This window comes from Podarcis tiliguerta (genome assembly GCF_965153285.1).
Source record: "Podarcis tiliguerta genome assembly, chromosome: 2".
Classification (NCBI taxonomy): Eukaryota; Metazoa; Chordata; class Lepidosauria; order Squamata; family Lacertidae; genus Podarcis; species Podarcis tiliguerta.
The window spans coordinates 5,027,979-5,044,451 of record NC_139535.1 but is presented as its reverse complement, the minus strand read 5'-3'; the positions used below and the strand labels follow the sequence as shown (position 1 = coordinate 5,044,451).

General features: G+C 47.9%; 1 protein-coding gene across 2 annotated transcripts; it reads left to right on the top strand.

Annotated features, from left to right (window-relative positions):
* The first annotated feature begins 6,072 nt into the window (after nucleotides 1-6,072).
* Nucleotides 6,073-16,209, top strand: LOC310670209 (uncharacterized protein). 2 transcript variants are annotated; one of them, XM_083425100.1, is made up of 6 exons: nucleotides 6,073-6,200; nucleotides 8,316-8,828; nucleotides 9,836-9,962; nucleotides 11,117-11,199; nucleotides 12,022-12,148; nucleotides 14,544-16,209. In XM_083425100.1, exons 2-6 carry the CDS (start codon nucleotides 8,412-8,414, stop codon nucleotides 16,109-16,111), a joined length of 2,322 nt encoding a protein of 773 aa, XP_083281226.1. In that variant the 5' UTR covers nucleotides 6,073-6,200; nucleotides 8,316-8,411; the 3' UTR covers nucleotides 16,112-16,209. The 2 variants fall into 2 exon arrangements, with proteins under 2 accessions (XP_083281226.1, XP_083281225.1); XM_083425099.1 differs by lacking the exon at nucleotides 6,073-6,200 and adding an exon at nucleotides 6,269-6,362.
* Nucleotides 16,210-16,473: the final 264 nt, after the last annotated feature.

Below are 16,473 nucleotides of genomic sequence, written 5' to 3'. Positions count from 1 at the left end.
ATGTCCCCTCTGACCACAAACTTGACATGAGCCAACAGTGTGACGCGGCAGCTAAAAAAGCCAATGCAATTCTGGGCTGCATCAATAGGAGTATAGCATCTAGATCAAGGGAAGTAATAGTGCCACTGTATTCTGCTCTGGTCAGACCTCACCTGGAGTACTGTGTCCAGTTCTGGGCACCACAGTTCAAGAAGGACTGGAACGTGTCCAGAGGAGGGCAACCAAAATGGTCAAAGGCCTGGAAACGATGCCTTATGAGGAACGGCTAAGGGAGCTGGGCATGTTTAGCCTGGAGAAGAGGAGGTTAAGGGGTGATATGATAGCCATGTTCAAATATATAAAAGGATGTCACATAGAGGAGGGAGAAAGGTTGTTTTCTGCTGCTCCAGAGAAGCGGACACGGAGCAATGGATCCAAACTACAAGAAAGAAGATTCCACCTAAACATTAGGAAGAACTTCCTGACAGTAAGAGCTGTTTGACAGTGGAATTTGCTGCCAAGGAGTGTGGTGGAGTCTCCTTCTTTGGAGGTCTTTAAGCAGAGGCTTGACAACCATATGTCAGGAGTGCTCTGATGGTGTTTCCTGCTTGGCAGGGGGTTGGACTCGATGGCCCTTGTGGTCTCTTCCAACTCTATGATTCTATGATTCTATGATTCCTGATAGTTCTGGGGCACAGACACAGGTTTCTAGGAACACTTCTCCTTTCTCACGAGTAGAACAAACATGTAGCCAATGTATATGCAGGTAATCAGAAGTCCCTCATTACTGCAACACTTCCTCTTTGGATTTCATTCTTAAGCTCAAGAACACTCTGGGCATTTATTTATTTTTTTGGGTCAGGACGATAGCATGTGCCAAGGACAAATTTTTTGAGCAGACATCCGAGTGGAATATGCATGGTGGCTAAGTGGCGATTTAACTTGCACACTGTTTTTGAAAAACCGAACTCGTTTAAACTGGTTTTGAACGGAAAATCAAAACTTTCAGCCGAATCTATCGTTTATATGCCACTCTTCCTCCACCCCATTCCTAAACCTGAATTGAGATGCACTTACTTTGCTGATTCTAAGTTGCCTCTCCCGTTAGCTTGGTCTGTGCTACGTGTAAACATGTATCAATGGGTTCCTTTTCCTTTCCTCCCCCCCCCCCCCGCTCTCTAAAATTGGGATTTAATCTAAGTGTGTGGTTACACTGTGGCTCAAGATATTCCTGCCATGGTAGAGCTGGAAACTAGGTTTCTACAGCCATATTGTCTTTAGCTCTTGAGCTCTGACCATTTTTCCTAAAAAAATACAGTGGTGCCCCGCAAGACAAATGCCTCGCAAGACGGAAAACCCGCTAGACGAAACGGTTTTCCGTTTTGGAGATGCTTCGCAGGACGAATTTCCCTATGGGCTTGCTTCGCAAGACGAAAATGTCTTGCGAGTTCCTGCAATTTTTTTCCGCTCCCCACCCCCTTTTTCTAAGGCACTAAGCTGCTAATAGCCCTTAAGCCTTTAATAGCCGCTAATAGCCGCTAAACCGCTAATAGCGCTAATCCGCTAATGGGGTTGCTTCGCAAGACGAAAAAACCGCTAGACGAAGAGACTCACGGAACAGATTCCTTTCGTCTTGCGAGGCACCACTGTATTTACAGGATTTGCTCTTAGCACACAGGGCCTTTAGTGTGCTCTCATTACAGTTTAAGCTGACGAAATGCATAAGCAAGCAAATAAGTGGGCGGTTGTTGGCATCCGTCTGTCTCGGGAGACCATGGAGGGGTGCACCTCTGAGGGTGAAGTCAAACTGTTGGAAGGCTGCAGTGCCTGCTGTGGCTGTAGAGAACGATATGGGAGGGACATGTTTTGTTGCAGGTGGGGGCATTTGGTTGTGCTACTGCAGACGCACCAAGACATTTATTCTCTGTGCTTTTCCCAGCTGTCCTTCCTCCCGTGATTGACTGTCTCCAGGAACTGTGGTTGGCTGCAAGGGATACCCACATGGTGGGTTTTATGTTGCCAGTAATAATAATAATAATAATAATAATAATAATAATAATTTATACCCTGCCCATCTGGCTGGGATTCCCCAGCCACTCTGGGTGGCTCCCAACAGAATATTAAAAACACGATAAAACATCAAACATTAAAAACTTCTCTAAACAGGGCTGCCTTCAGATCTCTTCTAAAAGTCGGATAGTTTATATCCTTGACATCTGGTGGGAGGCCGTTCCACAGGGCAGGTGCCACTACCGAGAAGGCCCTCTGCCTGGTTCCCTGGTTCTCACATGGAGGGAACCGCCGGAAAGCTGGATCTCAGTGTCTGGGCTGAACGATGGGGGTGGAGACGCTCCTTCAGGTATACAGGACTGAGGCCGTTTAGGGCTTTAAAGGTCTGCAGGCGGTAAACATCACATGTAGACCATGTATGGAATAATTCTCGCATCTGCACCTTTGCACATGTATCTGTGGGTCCTTGTATTTTACCTATCATATTTATATGCCCGCTCCCTCCATGAGCCCAAGGTGTCACATTTGGTCCTCCTCCTCCTCATTCAACCCCAACAACCACCCCTACCAGGTAGGCCAGGCTGAGAAGCAGCGACTGGCCCCAAGGTCACCCAGCAAACTTCCTCAAGATCCAGTAGGGATTCTAAACCTGACCATCACACAGCACCAACCCCACCCCCCAAAAAAGCAGTTGGATGTCCCTGCAAAGTTGACGATGGTACAGTGCAAGAGGCACTCCTGGCCTGGGATTTTGATTTATGCCCCCCTAGGAGCTGGGTAGTGTTATGGTAAAATCTGGGTGCGAGGCTACTCTGCCACCCAGCTCGTCGGACTAAGTCCGCGGGTCCCTGCGGAGGAAAATGAGTTCAGCCAGAGACAGGAGCAAACTGCAGAAGATCCAAGTTTATTGCGCAACAAGGTTCAAGGCGAGATTGAACAGCGAGAAAGGGGTGACATGAACTTTTGAAACTTCCCTTCATGTCCCAGAATACAGTGCAAAATACATCCCAGTTACATCATGAATACATTAAGAAGAGGTTGGGTTACACAGATTACATCATGAATATATTAAGAAGAGGTTGGGTTACACAGGATTAACATCATGAATATATTAAGAAGAGGTTGGGTTACACAGGATTAACATATGGAGGAGGGAGGGGGGAATATGCAGAGCTGGAGATATGCGCAGATAAGCACATCCTGAGTACCTGGTGATGAGAAGACAATGGTCCATGTATGCATGGTCTGCCACCTGGCATTGCCCAGAGGAAAGGCTTGGCAGAGTGATTTGACAGGATTAGGGTCTTGACACCTTGCTTGAGGGATTATGGAGGACAGGGGAGGTGTCATGGAGTCCTAGAGAAATTGAGCAAATTGGCACGTTGATTTTCTATGAATTTTATAGATTTTAGTCCGTTTTGTCATTGACAATTGGAAATAAATGGATATATTGTAGCGAAGAAGGAGGTGAAGAAGACATGCCCCCCCCCTTCCGTATCAGTAGAGATAGATAGATAATTTATTACGCTCGGAGACCAGCTTATAAAACACACTTGGGGGTACAATCCCAGAAGGAAAACAAACATTTAAAACAATGTACAATAAATTTAAAATTTATAAATGCCATAAGCGTATAGACACTTAAAACTTTAAGATAAGCTACCGCAGATTAGTCACCCATGGAACCGAGTTTGGGGATTTTCTTAACGAACTAGTTTGGGTTGGGGGATGGTCTGCGCCCACAGATCTGTACACAGAATCTGGCGACCATCCGGGTTGTCTTATGATCTTTGCCTAACAGGAAAAAGTCAAATTTTTGCTTTTCCGGGAGGTCACTGAGCCTCGCCAGCAGGGGATCAGTGGTCTCACTACATTCCTCTTCATAAAAGAACACGTGCCCTGGGCTTCCTCTCTCCCCCAATGAACAGGCGCAAAGTCTCTGAGCATATGGGCCCTTCTTAAAGGATCCTTCCAGGATCGGCGAGGGCAGAGCTGAGCTTCTGGGGGAGCTGGGTATTTTTAGCCAGGAAAAGAGGAGACCGGATAGCCACCTCCAAATATCTCAAGGGCTGTAAGTGGAAGAAGGAGCGTGCTTGTTTTCTCCTGCTCCGAAGGGTAGGACTCGAACCCATGACTTCAAGCTACAAGAAAAGAGATTACGACTCAACATCAGGAAAAAAGCTTTCTTAGCAGCCAAAACGGATTCCCACGAGAGGGGGCGGACTCTCCTTCCTTGGAGGTTTTTAAGCAGAGGTTGGACGCCCGTCCATCATGGACGCTTTAGCTGAGATTCCTGCATTTCAGAGGGTAGGACTAGATGGGGGGACTGGCAGAATCCGAGACCAGGGAGAAGAGTCGAAGGAGGAAGATTGGAAAAAATTTAAAGTATATTTACAGAAATATTGCAAAATTAATGAATGTTAGAAGAATATTGGAATGGAGTTACATGGTTTTAGCAGAAGGATTATCAAGAACTAAATGACTATTAATTGTTAATGTGTTAAAGTGGAAAATTTAAAGCTAAATTGTGTTAGGATAAATTATGGAACAAAAATTGAAGAAGAGGGAAAGGATTTGTTGAATTAGTAAATTTGAACTAGAAAAGGGAGGTGTGAGGAAGTCGAGGAAATAAGTAAATGAAAGATATAGATATGAAATTTGGATGTGTGCTTAAATGTTTTTGTTTTGTTTTTGTTGTATTGCTGTATTGTATCTTTTTATTGTCGATATATTGTTTATGTATTGTTTTTCTTTATTGTCTTTTCCCCTATAACTCTAAAATATTTAATAAATATTATTAAAAATAAATAAATAGATGGCTCTTGGGGTCCCAACTCTATTCTTTGACCTCAGGAATTCCCAGATTAGCAGCCCGAAGGGGGATGTTTCTCCCCACGATGGGTGTTGTGGAGGAACCCTGGCCAGCTGCGAAGGACCATTTGACCAGGGTGGGTGGGATGGTGGGAGGAGAGGGACCTGCCTGCCTTTTACCCTCTACCTTTACTAGCTGGGGAGGTTTCCCCCTGCAAAAGCCCACTGCCCAGACTTGCACTGTCCTTTTCTCCCTTCCACCCACGACCCCCTGCCCCTCTCCCATTCTGCACTCACCAAATGCTGCCCACCCTCTTTAGGAGCCTCTCTAGTAAGCGGGGCACTCTCTTGCCTTAACCCTTCATCCCCACCCCACCCTCTTCTCCAGGGGTCAGCTAACTTTTTCAGCAGGGTCCACTGTCTCTCAGACCTTGTGGGGGGCCGGACTATATTTTGGGGGGAAATAATGAACGAATACCTATGCCCCACAAAAGATGCATTTTAAATAAAAGGACACATTCTACTCATGTAAAAACATACTGATTCCCGGACAGTCTACAGGCCGGATTTAGAAGGGGATTGGGTCGGATCCGGCCCCCGGGCCTCAGTTTGCCTACCCATGCTCTTCTCCTCCATCACCCAAAGCTCAAGAGAAGGCGGTTCCCCTCTTCTCCTCTTGCCAAGCAAAAGAATTTCAGGGGTAATTCTTCAGCAGGAGCTGTCTGCAAAACAGGGGCTTCTGCGCTTCCCTTGCTGTTTGTCAAGGCTAGATCTACTCAGAGTAGACCTATTGCAATGAATCTGTCTGCAAAACAGAGGCTTTTGCGCTCCCCTTGCTGTTTGTCAAGGCTAGATCTACTCAGAGTAGACCCATTGCAATGAATCTGTCTGCAAAACAGGGGCTTCTGCGCTTCCCTGCGCTGTTTGTCAAGGCTAGATCTACTCAGAGTAGACCTATTGCAATGAATCTGTCTGCAAAACAGAGGCTTCTGCGCTCCCCTTGCTGTTTGTCAAGGCTAGATCTACTCAGAGTAGACCCATTTCAATGAATCAAGTTTGCAGCCACGCTTACTCGAAAGTAAGCCCCGTTTAATTAAAGGGTTTAGGGTCGCGGGCGCACTAAGTCCCTTCTGCCTTGGGAGACAATGCAAGAGTGTGCTCCCTTCGAATATTTATTTTGGACTGCAACTCCCATCAGCCCCTAGGCACCACGTGCTGGCTGGGAGCTGATGGGAGTTGTAGTCCAAACCATCACGGAAGGGGATCAAACCCTTGTAAAGCCGACGGCGCTCTATGGACTTTGCAGGACTCCTGGCAACACTAAATCCGCGCAGGCTGCTGGAAGGCGCGTGTGTTTGCGTGTCCAGCAACATCCTGCAGCAACGCAGCTACCCCTCCAGGTTATAAAGGGTTAAAGCACTTTGCTTTTATTCCTAGAAAGGGCACTTATTGGGTGTGGGGGGGAGGAGGAGGTATCACTTCCTCCTACATTTGGAGACAACCTGGGAGGAGTCTGGCGCCTGGAGGAGGAGGAGGAGGAGAGTGGTGGTCCTTCTCCACTGGTAAGAATGGGATGGGTGGGTGGGCGAGAAATCCTCCAGACTGGCAAGGTGGGTGGGTTGCTGCCAACTCCCTGGGACCCTGGGTGCCCGAGCACCCGCAATAAAATTCCCCATGAAGGGGGCGGGCACCCACGATCGCGGGGCCAAGCTGGCCCTCCTGGAAGTGTTTTGTGGGTGCAATGGATCAGGGGGCGGGTTGCCTGCTTTGCACGCGCACAAGGCCCCCCAGATTGGATGTGGCTTGCAAAAAGTGCCCTTCCCCACGGGGGCAGGAGACTGGGGCTGGGAAAGCGGCTCCGCTTGTAGTTTGCTGCTTTGTTGTTGTTGTTTAGTCGTTTAGTCATGTCCGCCTCTTCGCGGCCCCCTGGACCAGAGCCAGTGGCGTAGCGTGGGTTGTCAGCACCCGGGGCAAGGCAAGTAATTTGCGCCCCCTAACCCGTGGATTTGCGCCCCCTAACCCGTGGATTTGCGCCCCCTAACCCCCAGATGTTGTGTCCGGTGCGGCCGGCCCCCCCTGCACCCCCCACGCTACGCCACTGACCAGAGCACGCCAGGCACTCCTGTCTTCCACTGTCTCCCGCAGTTTGGTCAAACTCATGCTGGTAGCTTCGAGAACACTGTCCAACCATCTCGTCCTCTGTCGTCCCCTTCTCCTTGTGCCCTCCATCTTTCCCAACATCAGGGTCTTTCCCAGGGAGTCTTCTCTTCTCATGAGGTGGCCAAAGTCTTGGAGCCTCAGCTTCAGGATCTGTCCTTCCAGTGAGCACTCAGGGCTGATTTCCTTAAGAATGGAGAGGTTTGATCTCCTTGCAGTCCATGGGACTCTCAAGAGTCTCCTCCAGCACCATAATTCAGAAGCATCCATTCTTCGGCGATCAGCCTTCTTGATGGTCCAGCTCTCACTTCCATACATCACTACTGGGTTTGCTGCTTTGCCTGCATGCAAAAGTCACCCTCCCCAGTTCCAGCTTTTGGGCAAAATCTCAGCGGCAGAGCAAAAAAAAAGGCCTCCATGCAAAGGGATCAGGATTCAGTCCTTGTCTCATTTAAACCTGAATGAACTGCAAGGACGCTCCGGATCCACAAAGCAAAGTCTTAGGTAGCGCTCAGCACTGAGTGCAAGGACTGGAAAAAGCGCTCCAGGATTTCACTGATATTGTTTGTGAACTTGTGGGGGAGAATGCAGCAAGTTGAAAAAACAACAAAAAACCGAACGAGAAATACGCCCCCCCCCCCGAAAATCAAAAATTTAAACTGTAAAGTGTCACAGCCAGGAAGGACGATAGTACAGAAGTACAGCACAGCTCCAAAAGGATAACAAAGTTTTATGCATACAAAGGTTTTACTTACAAATAATAAAGATTCATAAAAAACAAAAGCATTCTCCACCTGTGAGTTTGAAAGATTGGATACTGTCTTAAACGAGCCAGGCATTTTGCATATACTGTTGGCACAGAGTGACAGTCTTTCTATTTGTATAAGATATAAAATCATACCATATATGGGGAAAAACCTCATGCCATTTGAGCTCTGACTTTTAGATACTTCTAGTTTATGATATATCTTGATTTGAAGAAGGGCAATTTGGCAAAAGCTTGAATACCAGCCATCCAAATTGTTAATATTAAAGGGCTTCCAGAATTTTTAAATCTTTGTTTTTTCTTTTGCCTTGTTATGTTGGCACATTTGTTTGTTAATAAATCCCTTTTTTTCAAAAAGCAAGTGAAGAAAGCTTCATATCAGCCTGTGGCATCAATAGAAATACAGTACAGTTAGTAAAAAGAACTGTTTCCAGGACTCAATCAGTGTTTAGCTGCTGGGTCATACAGGATTTTTCACCTACATTTATTTATTTTGTTAAATCCATTGGCGAAGTGATGAATGTTTCTTGGCAAGATGTTTTGATCGAAGCCTGCTTCCGATTCCCAATGTGTTGTTTTCTTTTATCTGCAGGGGAAAAGCCTTGTAGGACCGCAAGGAACATGTGATGTGACCCAAGAACGACTCTTTGTGAAGTTTGAGGAGAGGGCTTCTGTGCCCAGTCCTGCAATGGACATGCGTGGCCCAGTGGGGCAGAGATCAGGCAAAGGTTGTGATGCCGTCCAGGCTGGGAGTCCCAGGGAATTCTGGGAGAGAACAGTGCAGGAGATCCTGGGAGAGGAGGTTGTCCTCAGCTCAGACTCTCAGCACCAGCGGTTCAGGCGCTTCCGTTACCAGGAGGCCAAAGGACCCCGAGAGGTTTGCAGCCGACTCCACCACCTTTGCCGTCAGTGGCTGAAGCCAGAGACACACACCAAGACTCAAATCCTGGACCTGGTGATCCTGGAGCAGTTCCTGGCTGTCCTCCCCCCGGAGATGGAGAGCTGGGTGAGGGAATGTGGAGCGGAGACCAGTTCGCAGGCGGTGGCCCTGGCCGAAGGTTTCCTCCTGAGCCGGGCAGAGGACAGGAAGCAGGGAGGGCTGCAGGTGAGAGAGACAGTTTTCATCCCGGTCGTTTTTCAAGAGGCACAGAAAGTGTTCAAAAGACATTGCATTTTGTGGAAGGGAAAGCCAAACCTTCACATTGTGATTAGGGTAAAAGTGTGCTCAAGACTCTTCTTATATATCAATATATCGTCCAAAACTGGTTTGAAGGTCATGATATCGGTTTCATAATTTTTGACCTTACAATATGATATGATGTTGTCATTGTCCCATACAGAACAACGAAATTGAAAAAATCTACACCAGACATTCAAAAACCAACAAGCCTACTATCGTAGCTATCCCAGCCTGGTTAACCCCCTAAAAACTCTGATACCCCATAATTAAATACAATATACTCCCACAGAGACTACCTTAAAAAAGGTAAAGGGACCCCTGATCATTAGGTCCAGTCATGGACGACTCTGGGGTTGCGGCACTCATCTCGCTTTATTGGCCGAGGGAGCCGGCGTACAGCTTCCGGGTCATGTGGTCAGCATGACTAAGCCGCTTCTGGCAAACCAGAGCAGCACACGGAAACGCCGTTTACCTTCCCACCAGAGCGGTACCTATTTATCTACTTGCACTTAGACGTGCTTTTGAACTGCTAGGTTGGCAGGAGCAGGGACTGAGCAACGGGAGCTCACCCCGTCGCGGGGATTCGAACCGCCGACCTTCTGATTGCCAAGTCCTAGGCTCTGTGGTTTAACCCACAGTGCCACCCATGTCCCAGTGTGTCTGGTAGCAAACCATATATTGTTGCTCTTACAGCTTGAAATCCTGTGAAAGGCACCTCCTCTCTGTGAAAAAGCTCCTTGTTGGCTGGGTTTATGGTTCTATTGCAGGGGTGAGAAACCTTTGGCCCTCTAGATGTTGCTGAATTACATCTCCCATCAGCCCCAGCGAGGGTGGCTAATGGCCAGGGAAGATGAGATTCATTCAGCAGTGTCCTGCAACTGCTCTTAACTCATCTCCCTCTTCTTTGTCTGGGATCTGGGCTCCTGTCTCAGGTTCAAGGGACCGTCGCGGAGGTGGGCAATGAATCCCCTGAATCAAGGGAGAATCTGCCGGTAATCTTCCAGACGGCGCTATCTGGGGAAATTTTGCCGGATAATCAAACTCGGGACACGTCACTGGGTAAGGAAGGATTTTGAAAATCTGTTGTCGTACTTTGCCTTATCTCATTACGTGTTGTACATCCCTCACAGAGAGGTATAGCTCAGTTGGTATTATTATTATTATTATTATTATTATTATTATTATTATTTTATTACCGTATTTTTCGCTCCATAGGGCGCACCGGACCATAGGGTACACCTAGTTTTTAGGGGGGGAAATAAAGGGGGGAAATTATTCCCCCCCCCCGGTCCAGGAGCGGCGGCAAGATATTGCACAACCTTGCCGCCGCTCCCGGAGCTTGCAGGGCTGGGTGCTGGGGGCGGGGAAGCCTGAGCTTCCCCCGACCCCAGCCCCCAGAACAGGCAGCTATCCGCAAGCCTTCTGAGTGCAGCAGGAACTCCCGCTGCGCTCAGAAGGCTTGTGGATGGCTGCCTGAAGCCTGGAGAGCGAGAGGGGTTGGTGCGCACCGACCCCTCTCACTCTCCAGGCTTCAGCGAAAGCCTGCATTCGCTCCATAGGGCGCGCACACATTTTCCCTTCATTTTTGGAGGGGAAAAAGTGTGTCCTATAGAGCGAAAAATACGGTAGTTAAATTTGAGTATCGCCCTAGATCTTTGGGTGGTAGAGCATGAGTAAGATCTCAAGAGACGTCTGTTCGAGCCCCACATTGGACAAAAAATGGTTGGCCTTCTAACTTTACAGTTACTTTACTTTTAGGTTACAATTCACAATTCTGCAGGGGAAGGGCCTTATAAATTCTCTTTATCACACCCCCTTTATCATTTTGGTTGCTCTTTTCTGAACCACCATCAGGAAATGTTTCATTATACACCTTTAGGCTAGGCAAAAACATTCCTTTTCAACTGGGCCTTTGGTTGATCTGATTTACATCCTATGCCCTTTTAAAATGGTTTTTTTTTTGTTGTTGTTGTTTTATTTTCATTTTATTTTGTGGTTTTATATCTTGATTTTGTTCTGTGAACTACCCTGAGACCCCTGGGTATAGGGCAGTATATAAATCTAATAATAATAATAATAATAATAATAATAATAATAATAATAATTAATAATGTTGCCCTCAACTGAAAGAGAGGTTTTCCGCACTGACTTTAAATAATGGGTTTTCATTCCAACCTCTCACCCCCCTTGCCACCCTTGTTTCCCCCCAACAGGAAATGGAATAACATCGCTGAAGCTCCCTACGGCATCACCTTTTCACAGCGGAGCAGAAATAGACCCTGAGCAACCGACTGAGGTAGGAAAAGAATATCATTGGCAACTACGTGGTGGGGCTTAGAGCAAGCAATCTGTTCCTCTTCTGAGGGAACTCTGGAAATTGTAGGCCTGTGAAGAAAAGTGGGAGTCTCTTAACAATGCTAAGCAGTCTTCTTGTTGTTGTTGTTTAGTCGTGTCCAACTCTTCGTGACCCCATGGACCAGAGCACGCCAGGCACTCCTGTCTTCCACTGCCTCCCGCAGTTTGGTCAAACTCATGCTGGTAGCTTCGAAGACACTGTCCCACCATCTCGTCCTCTGTCGTCCCCTTCTCCTTGTGCCCTCCATCTTTCCCAACATCAGGGTCTTTTCCAGGGAGTCTTCTCTTCTCATGAGGTGGCCAAAGTATTGGAGCCTCAGCTTCAGGATCTGTCCTTCCAGTGAGCACTCAGGGCTGATTTCCTTCAGAATGGATAGGTTTGATCTCCTTGCAGTCCATGGGACTCTCAAGAGTCTCCTCCAGCACCAGAATTCACAAGCATCAATTCTCGGGCGATCAGCCTTCCTTATGGTCCAGCTCTCACTTCCATACATCACTACTGGGAATAAGCAGTCTTAGCAGACTACAATTCCAGGAATGCTTTGGGGGAAGCTGTGGTGCGGATGAGGCCTGACTGGCCGTGGCCTTCCAGGATTTGCAGTCTCCCAAACCCTGCCTGGAGATTCTGGGGGTTGAACCCGGAAGCTTCCGCACGCCACGCAGAAACTCTACCATTGAGCTATGGAGGAGGATTTACACATCCCTTAGTTCTCTGTTAATTTAAAATGTTTTCTTCCTCCTCCTCTTCTTCTTCCTCCTCTAGGTTCTAGTGTCCTTTGAGGAAGTGGCTGTGTATTTCACCAACGAGGAGTGGGCTTTGCTGGATTCGAGCCAGAAGGCCCTGCATAGGGAAGTCATGCTGGAGAATTCCCGGAGCGTGGCCTCACTCGGTAAGGACCCTTCTTTTGTTTTACAAACCTGAGTAGAGCCTGGCTGGTGGACCCAGCCAACTCCGAGGGCCTTCTGGTGGTTCCCTCACTGTGAGATGTGAAGCTACAGGGTACCAGGCAGAGGGCCTTCTTGGTAGTGGCGCCCGCCCTGTGGAACACCCTCCCATCATTTGTCAAAGAGATGAAGAACTGCATAACTTTTAGAAGACATCTGAAGGCAGCCCTGTATCAGTGTGCTGGGCCCAGGGGTAACCCGTGAAATGTGGTCCAGGACCGGTACAAAATCCAAAGGTTCTGCTAGGAGTCAGTCCGACAGGGCCAAGGCAGGACAGGAGGCAGAAAACCAGGCAAGGACAGGTGCAGGCTCGGGCATACAGCAATGTTGCTCCTGCAACCTGAGACGGGGTCCAACAGCCTTTTATCTTTGTCAGGGTAACGGCCGGTCCTGATCCCCCGGTGCCTCACCTCCCTGCTTCGCCCAAAGGCAAGCATTCCTCCTGCGAGTACTCAGGTCTCTCCTTCTCTCAGACCTTAGTCTCTGCAGCTCAGGAGACATCGGTGGGTTACTAGACCCAGGGGCTGCCTCAGTCTCCCCTGACCCAACCGGTAGCGGAGAAGCTGTAAGCCCAGCTGAAGGCAACGAGGTAATCCCTGCATCTGGAGCCAGGGCAAGCTCAGTCCCCTGACTTGGCCCAGCTGGTGTTTGTTGCAGGGGAACCTGTGCAGACTGGAACTCTTCAGGGTCAGGCCCCAGACTTGGTTCAGATGATGCCTGAGGCAACGGATCTGGTGCAGACTGAGACTCCTCTTGTTCTGAGTCCAGGTCCGAGTCCCAGGCCATCACAATCAGGAAGTTTTAAATGTTTGATGTTTTGCTATGTTATTATATGTGCTGTAAGCTGCCCAGAGTGTCTGGGAAAACCCCGTCTGATGGGCAGCATAGAAATTATTATTATTATTATTAGTTGTCTACTCCAGCATCCTGTTGTCACAGGTGCCAGACAAATGCCCCAATAGGAAGCCCACAACAACTCTCTCCCTACTTGTGATTCCCAACAACTGGTATTCAAAAATATTTATTGCCTCTGGAGGTAGAACATAGCCATTGTTGTTAGTAACCATCATGGCTAGTTGTTGTTGATAGCCCATGAATTTTTACAATCCCCTTTTGAAGCCATCGACTTCTGTGGACACCGGTGGCTGCTGGGGAAGTGAGATCCATGGTTTGACAATGTGCTCTGTGGAGAAGTCATTTGAGTTATCTGTCCTGAATCTTCCAACACTGGACTCCCTTGGGAGGTTTTGTATTCTCCTTCCTTGGAGGTGTTTAAGCAGAGATTGGATGGCCATCTGCCATGGATGTTTTAGCTGAGATTCCTGCACTAGATAATTCTGGGGGGTCCCTTCCAACTCTACAATTCCATGAACGATTATCAGAGCTCCAAGCCTTCCCTTAAAAAGAAAGTACAGTGAGGGGGGAAAAGTATTTGATCCCCTGCTAAATTTGCCCGTTTGCCCTCTGACGAAGAAATGACCAGGCCATAATTTTAATGGTAGGTTTATTGTAGCTGTGAAAGACAGAATAATAACAGGGCCATTACAATTATGGACTGGTCATTTCTTCGTCAGAGGGCAAACGGGCAAATTTAGCAGGGGATCAAATACTTTCCCCTCTCACTGTAAGATTCCAGTCCTCGTGCTTCTAAATCGTGTGTAGGGAACCTTTGACCCTCTGGATGTAGCTGAACTACAATTCCCATCAGGCCTAGCAACCATGACCAAAGGCCAGGAGTAATGGGAATTGTAGTTCAGCAACATCTGGAGGACTAAAGGTTCCCCATCTCTGGTTTAGAGTATTGTTGTTGTTTAGTCGTTTAGTCGTGTCCAACTCTTCGTGACCCCCTGGACCAGAGCACGCCAGGCACTCCTGTCTTTCACTGCCTCCTGCAGTTTGGTCAGACTCAAGTTTGTAGCTTCGAGAACACTGTCCCACCATCTCGTCCTCTGTCGTCCCCTTCTCCTTGTGCCCTCCATCTTTCCCAACATCAGGGTCTTTTCCAGGGAGTCTTCTCTTCTCATGAGGTGGCCAAAGTCTTGGAGCCTCAGCTTCAGGATCTGTCCTTCCAGTGAGCACTCAGGGCTGATTTCCTTCAGAATGGAGAAGTTTGATCTTCTTGCAGTCCATGGGACTCTCAAGAGTCTCCTCCAGCACCATAATTCAAAAGCGTATTAGATTAGCTTTAATTCAGCAGGGTGTGTGTGTGTGTGTGTGTGTGTATGTCTGTGTGAAGCAGAGCCCCTCATGTATTACTTCTCCACAACAATGCACTGGATGCCATCCGTAATCAAAAGCTTATTTTCTTTCTGGTGCTGTTAATGGATTTCTCTCTTCCAGTTGAAGGGTGGGATAATAAGGATGACGATGAACTCTGTGCAGCACCATCGGAGAGAAACAAGCTTCAAGACATGGATGAGAACTTCAGAGATCAAGAAGGACCAAATAAGCAGGAAGAAAACCAAACCAGGAAGTGGGGGAATAAATCTTTGCCTGGGCAGAACTTTCATGAAATTCCAGTTCAGCAGCAGAGACGAAAAGGAAAGAAAAAGAATGTCTGCTCGCTGTGTGGGAAAGTCTTCAGCCGCAAATCACACTTCAACGTCCACATGAGGATCCACACAGGCCAGAAGCAGCATAAGTGTTTGGACTGCGGAAAGAGCTTCCGGCAGAGAGCGCACCTCACCTCCCACCAAAGAATCCACACGGGAGAGAGGCCTTATAAATGCTTGCAGTGCGGGAAGAGCTTCAGGGAGCGTGCACACTTCACCGTACATCAGAGAATCCACACAGGGGAAAAACCCTACCAGTGTTCGGAGTGCGGAAAGAAGTTCAGTAGGAGCACAAACCTCGCTTCCCACCTGAGAAAACACACAGGGGAGAAACCGTATAAATGCCCGGAGTGCGGAAAGAGCTTCAGACAGCTTGCGTACCTTACTTCACACCAGAGAATCCACACCGGAGAAAAACCATATCAGTGTTCGGTGTGCGGAAAGAGCTTCAACAGGAACACAAACCTTACTGCCCACCTGAGAAAACACACGGGAGAGAAACCCTATAAGTGTGCCGTATGCAGTAGAAGCTTTTGTGATAAATCAGGCTTCAATATACACCAGTTGATTCATTCAAAGGATAAGCCACATAAATGTTTGGTGTGTGGGCGAAGCTTTATTCGGCGTTCACAGCTTACTTCCCACGAAGGAATCCATACGGGGGAGAAGCCGTATAAATGCTTGGTATGTGGAAAGAGCTTCCACCGGAGCTCCAACCTTACTTCCCATCAGAGAATCCATGCAGGAGAGAAACCGTATAACTGCTCAGAATGTAGCAAGAGCTTTTACGACAGATCGCGCCTCCTTATTCACCAAAGGACTCACACAGGTGAAAAACCCTATAAATGCCCGGAGTGTGGAAAGAACTTCAAGTGGCATGCAAACCTTGCTTCTCATCAAAGGACACACGGAGGAGAAAAGCCCTATAACTGTGTGGAGTGTAGCAAGAGCTTTTATGACCACTCCCACCTTCTTACACACCAAAGAATCCACACGGGAGAGAAACCTTATCAGTGCTCAGTGTGTGGAAAGAGCTTCAGCCAGAGCTCCAGCCTTACTTCCCACCTGAGAGTCCACACAGAAGAGAAACCCTATCAGTGCACGGAGTGCGGAAAGAACTACACTCAAAGAAGAAACCTGATCAGACACCAGAAAATCCACTCGGGAGAAAAAACATACCAATGCCTGGAATGCGGAAAGAGCTTTTATGATAAGTGTATGCTTAAGAGACACCAAAGAACTCACAGAGGGGGCAGTGAGCCCATCATGTCTTGGAGTGTCGAAATGGCTTCCGATGGAGAACCGATTTTACTTCCCCTTGGTGGATTCACACCAGAAAAGCAGTATGTGATTTGAGACTGAGTAACCAATCGAACCTTAGGAGCACTAGAGAATTCATATTGGGCAGAGGCTTTCCCCTCCCTTCCCTGATAAATACTTGGGGTATTCTGTCACTGTTAGCTATATCGACGCACAATTACAGTGGTGCCTCGCAAGACGAAAAGAATCCGTTCCATGAGTCTCTTCGTCTAGTGGTTTTTTCGTCTTGCGAAGCAACCCCATTAGCGGATTAGCGCTATTAGCGGTTTAGCAGCTATTAGCGGCTATTAAAGGCTTAAGGGATTAGCGGATTAGCTGCTAAAAGGCTATTAGCAGCTTAGTGCCTTAGAAAAAGGGGGTGGGGAGCGGAAAAAAACCCCAGGAATCGCAAGACATTT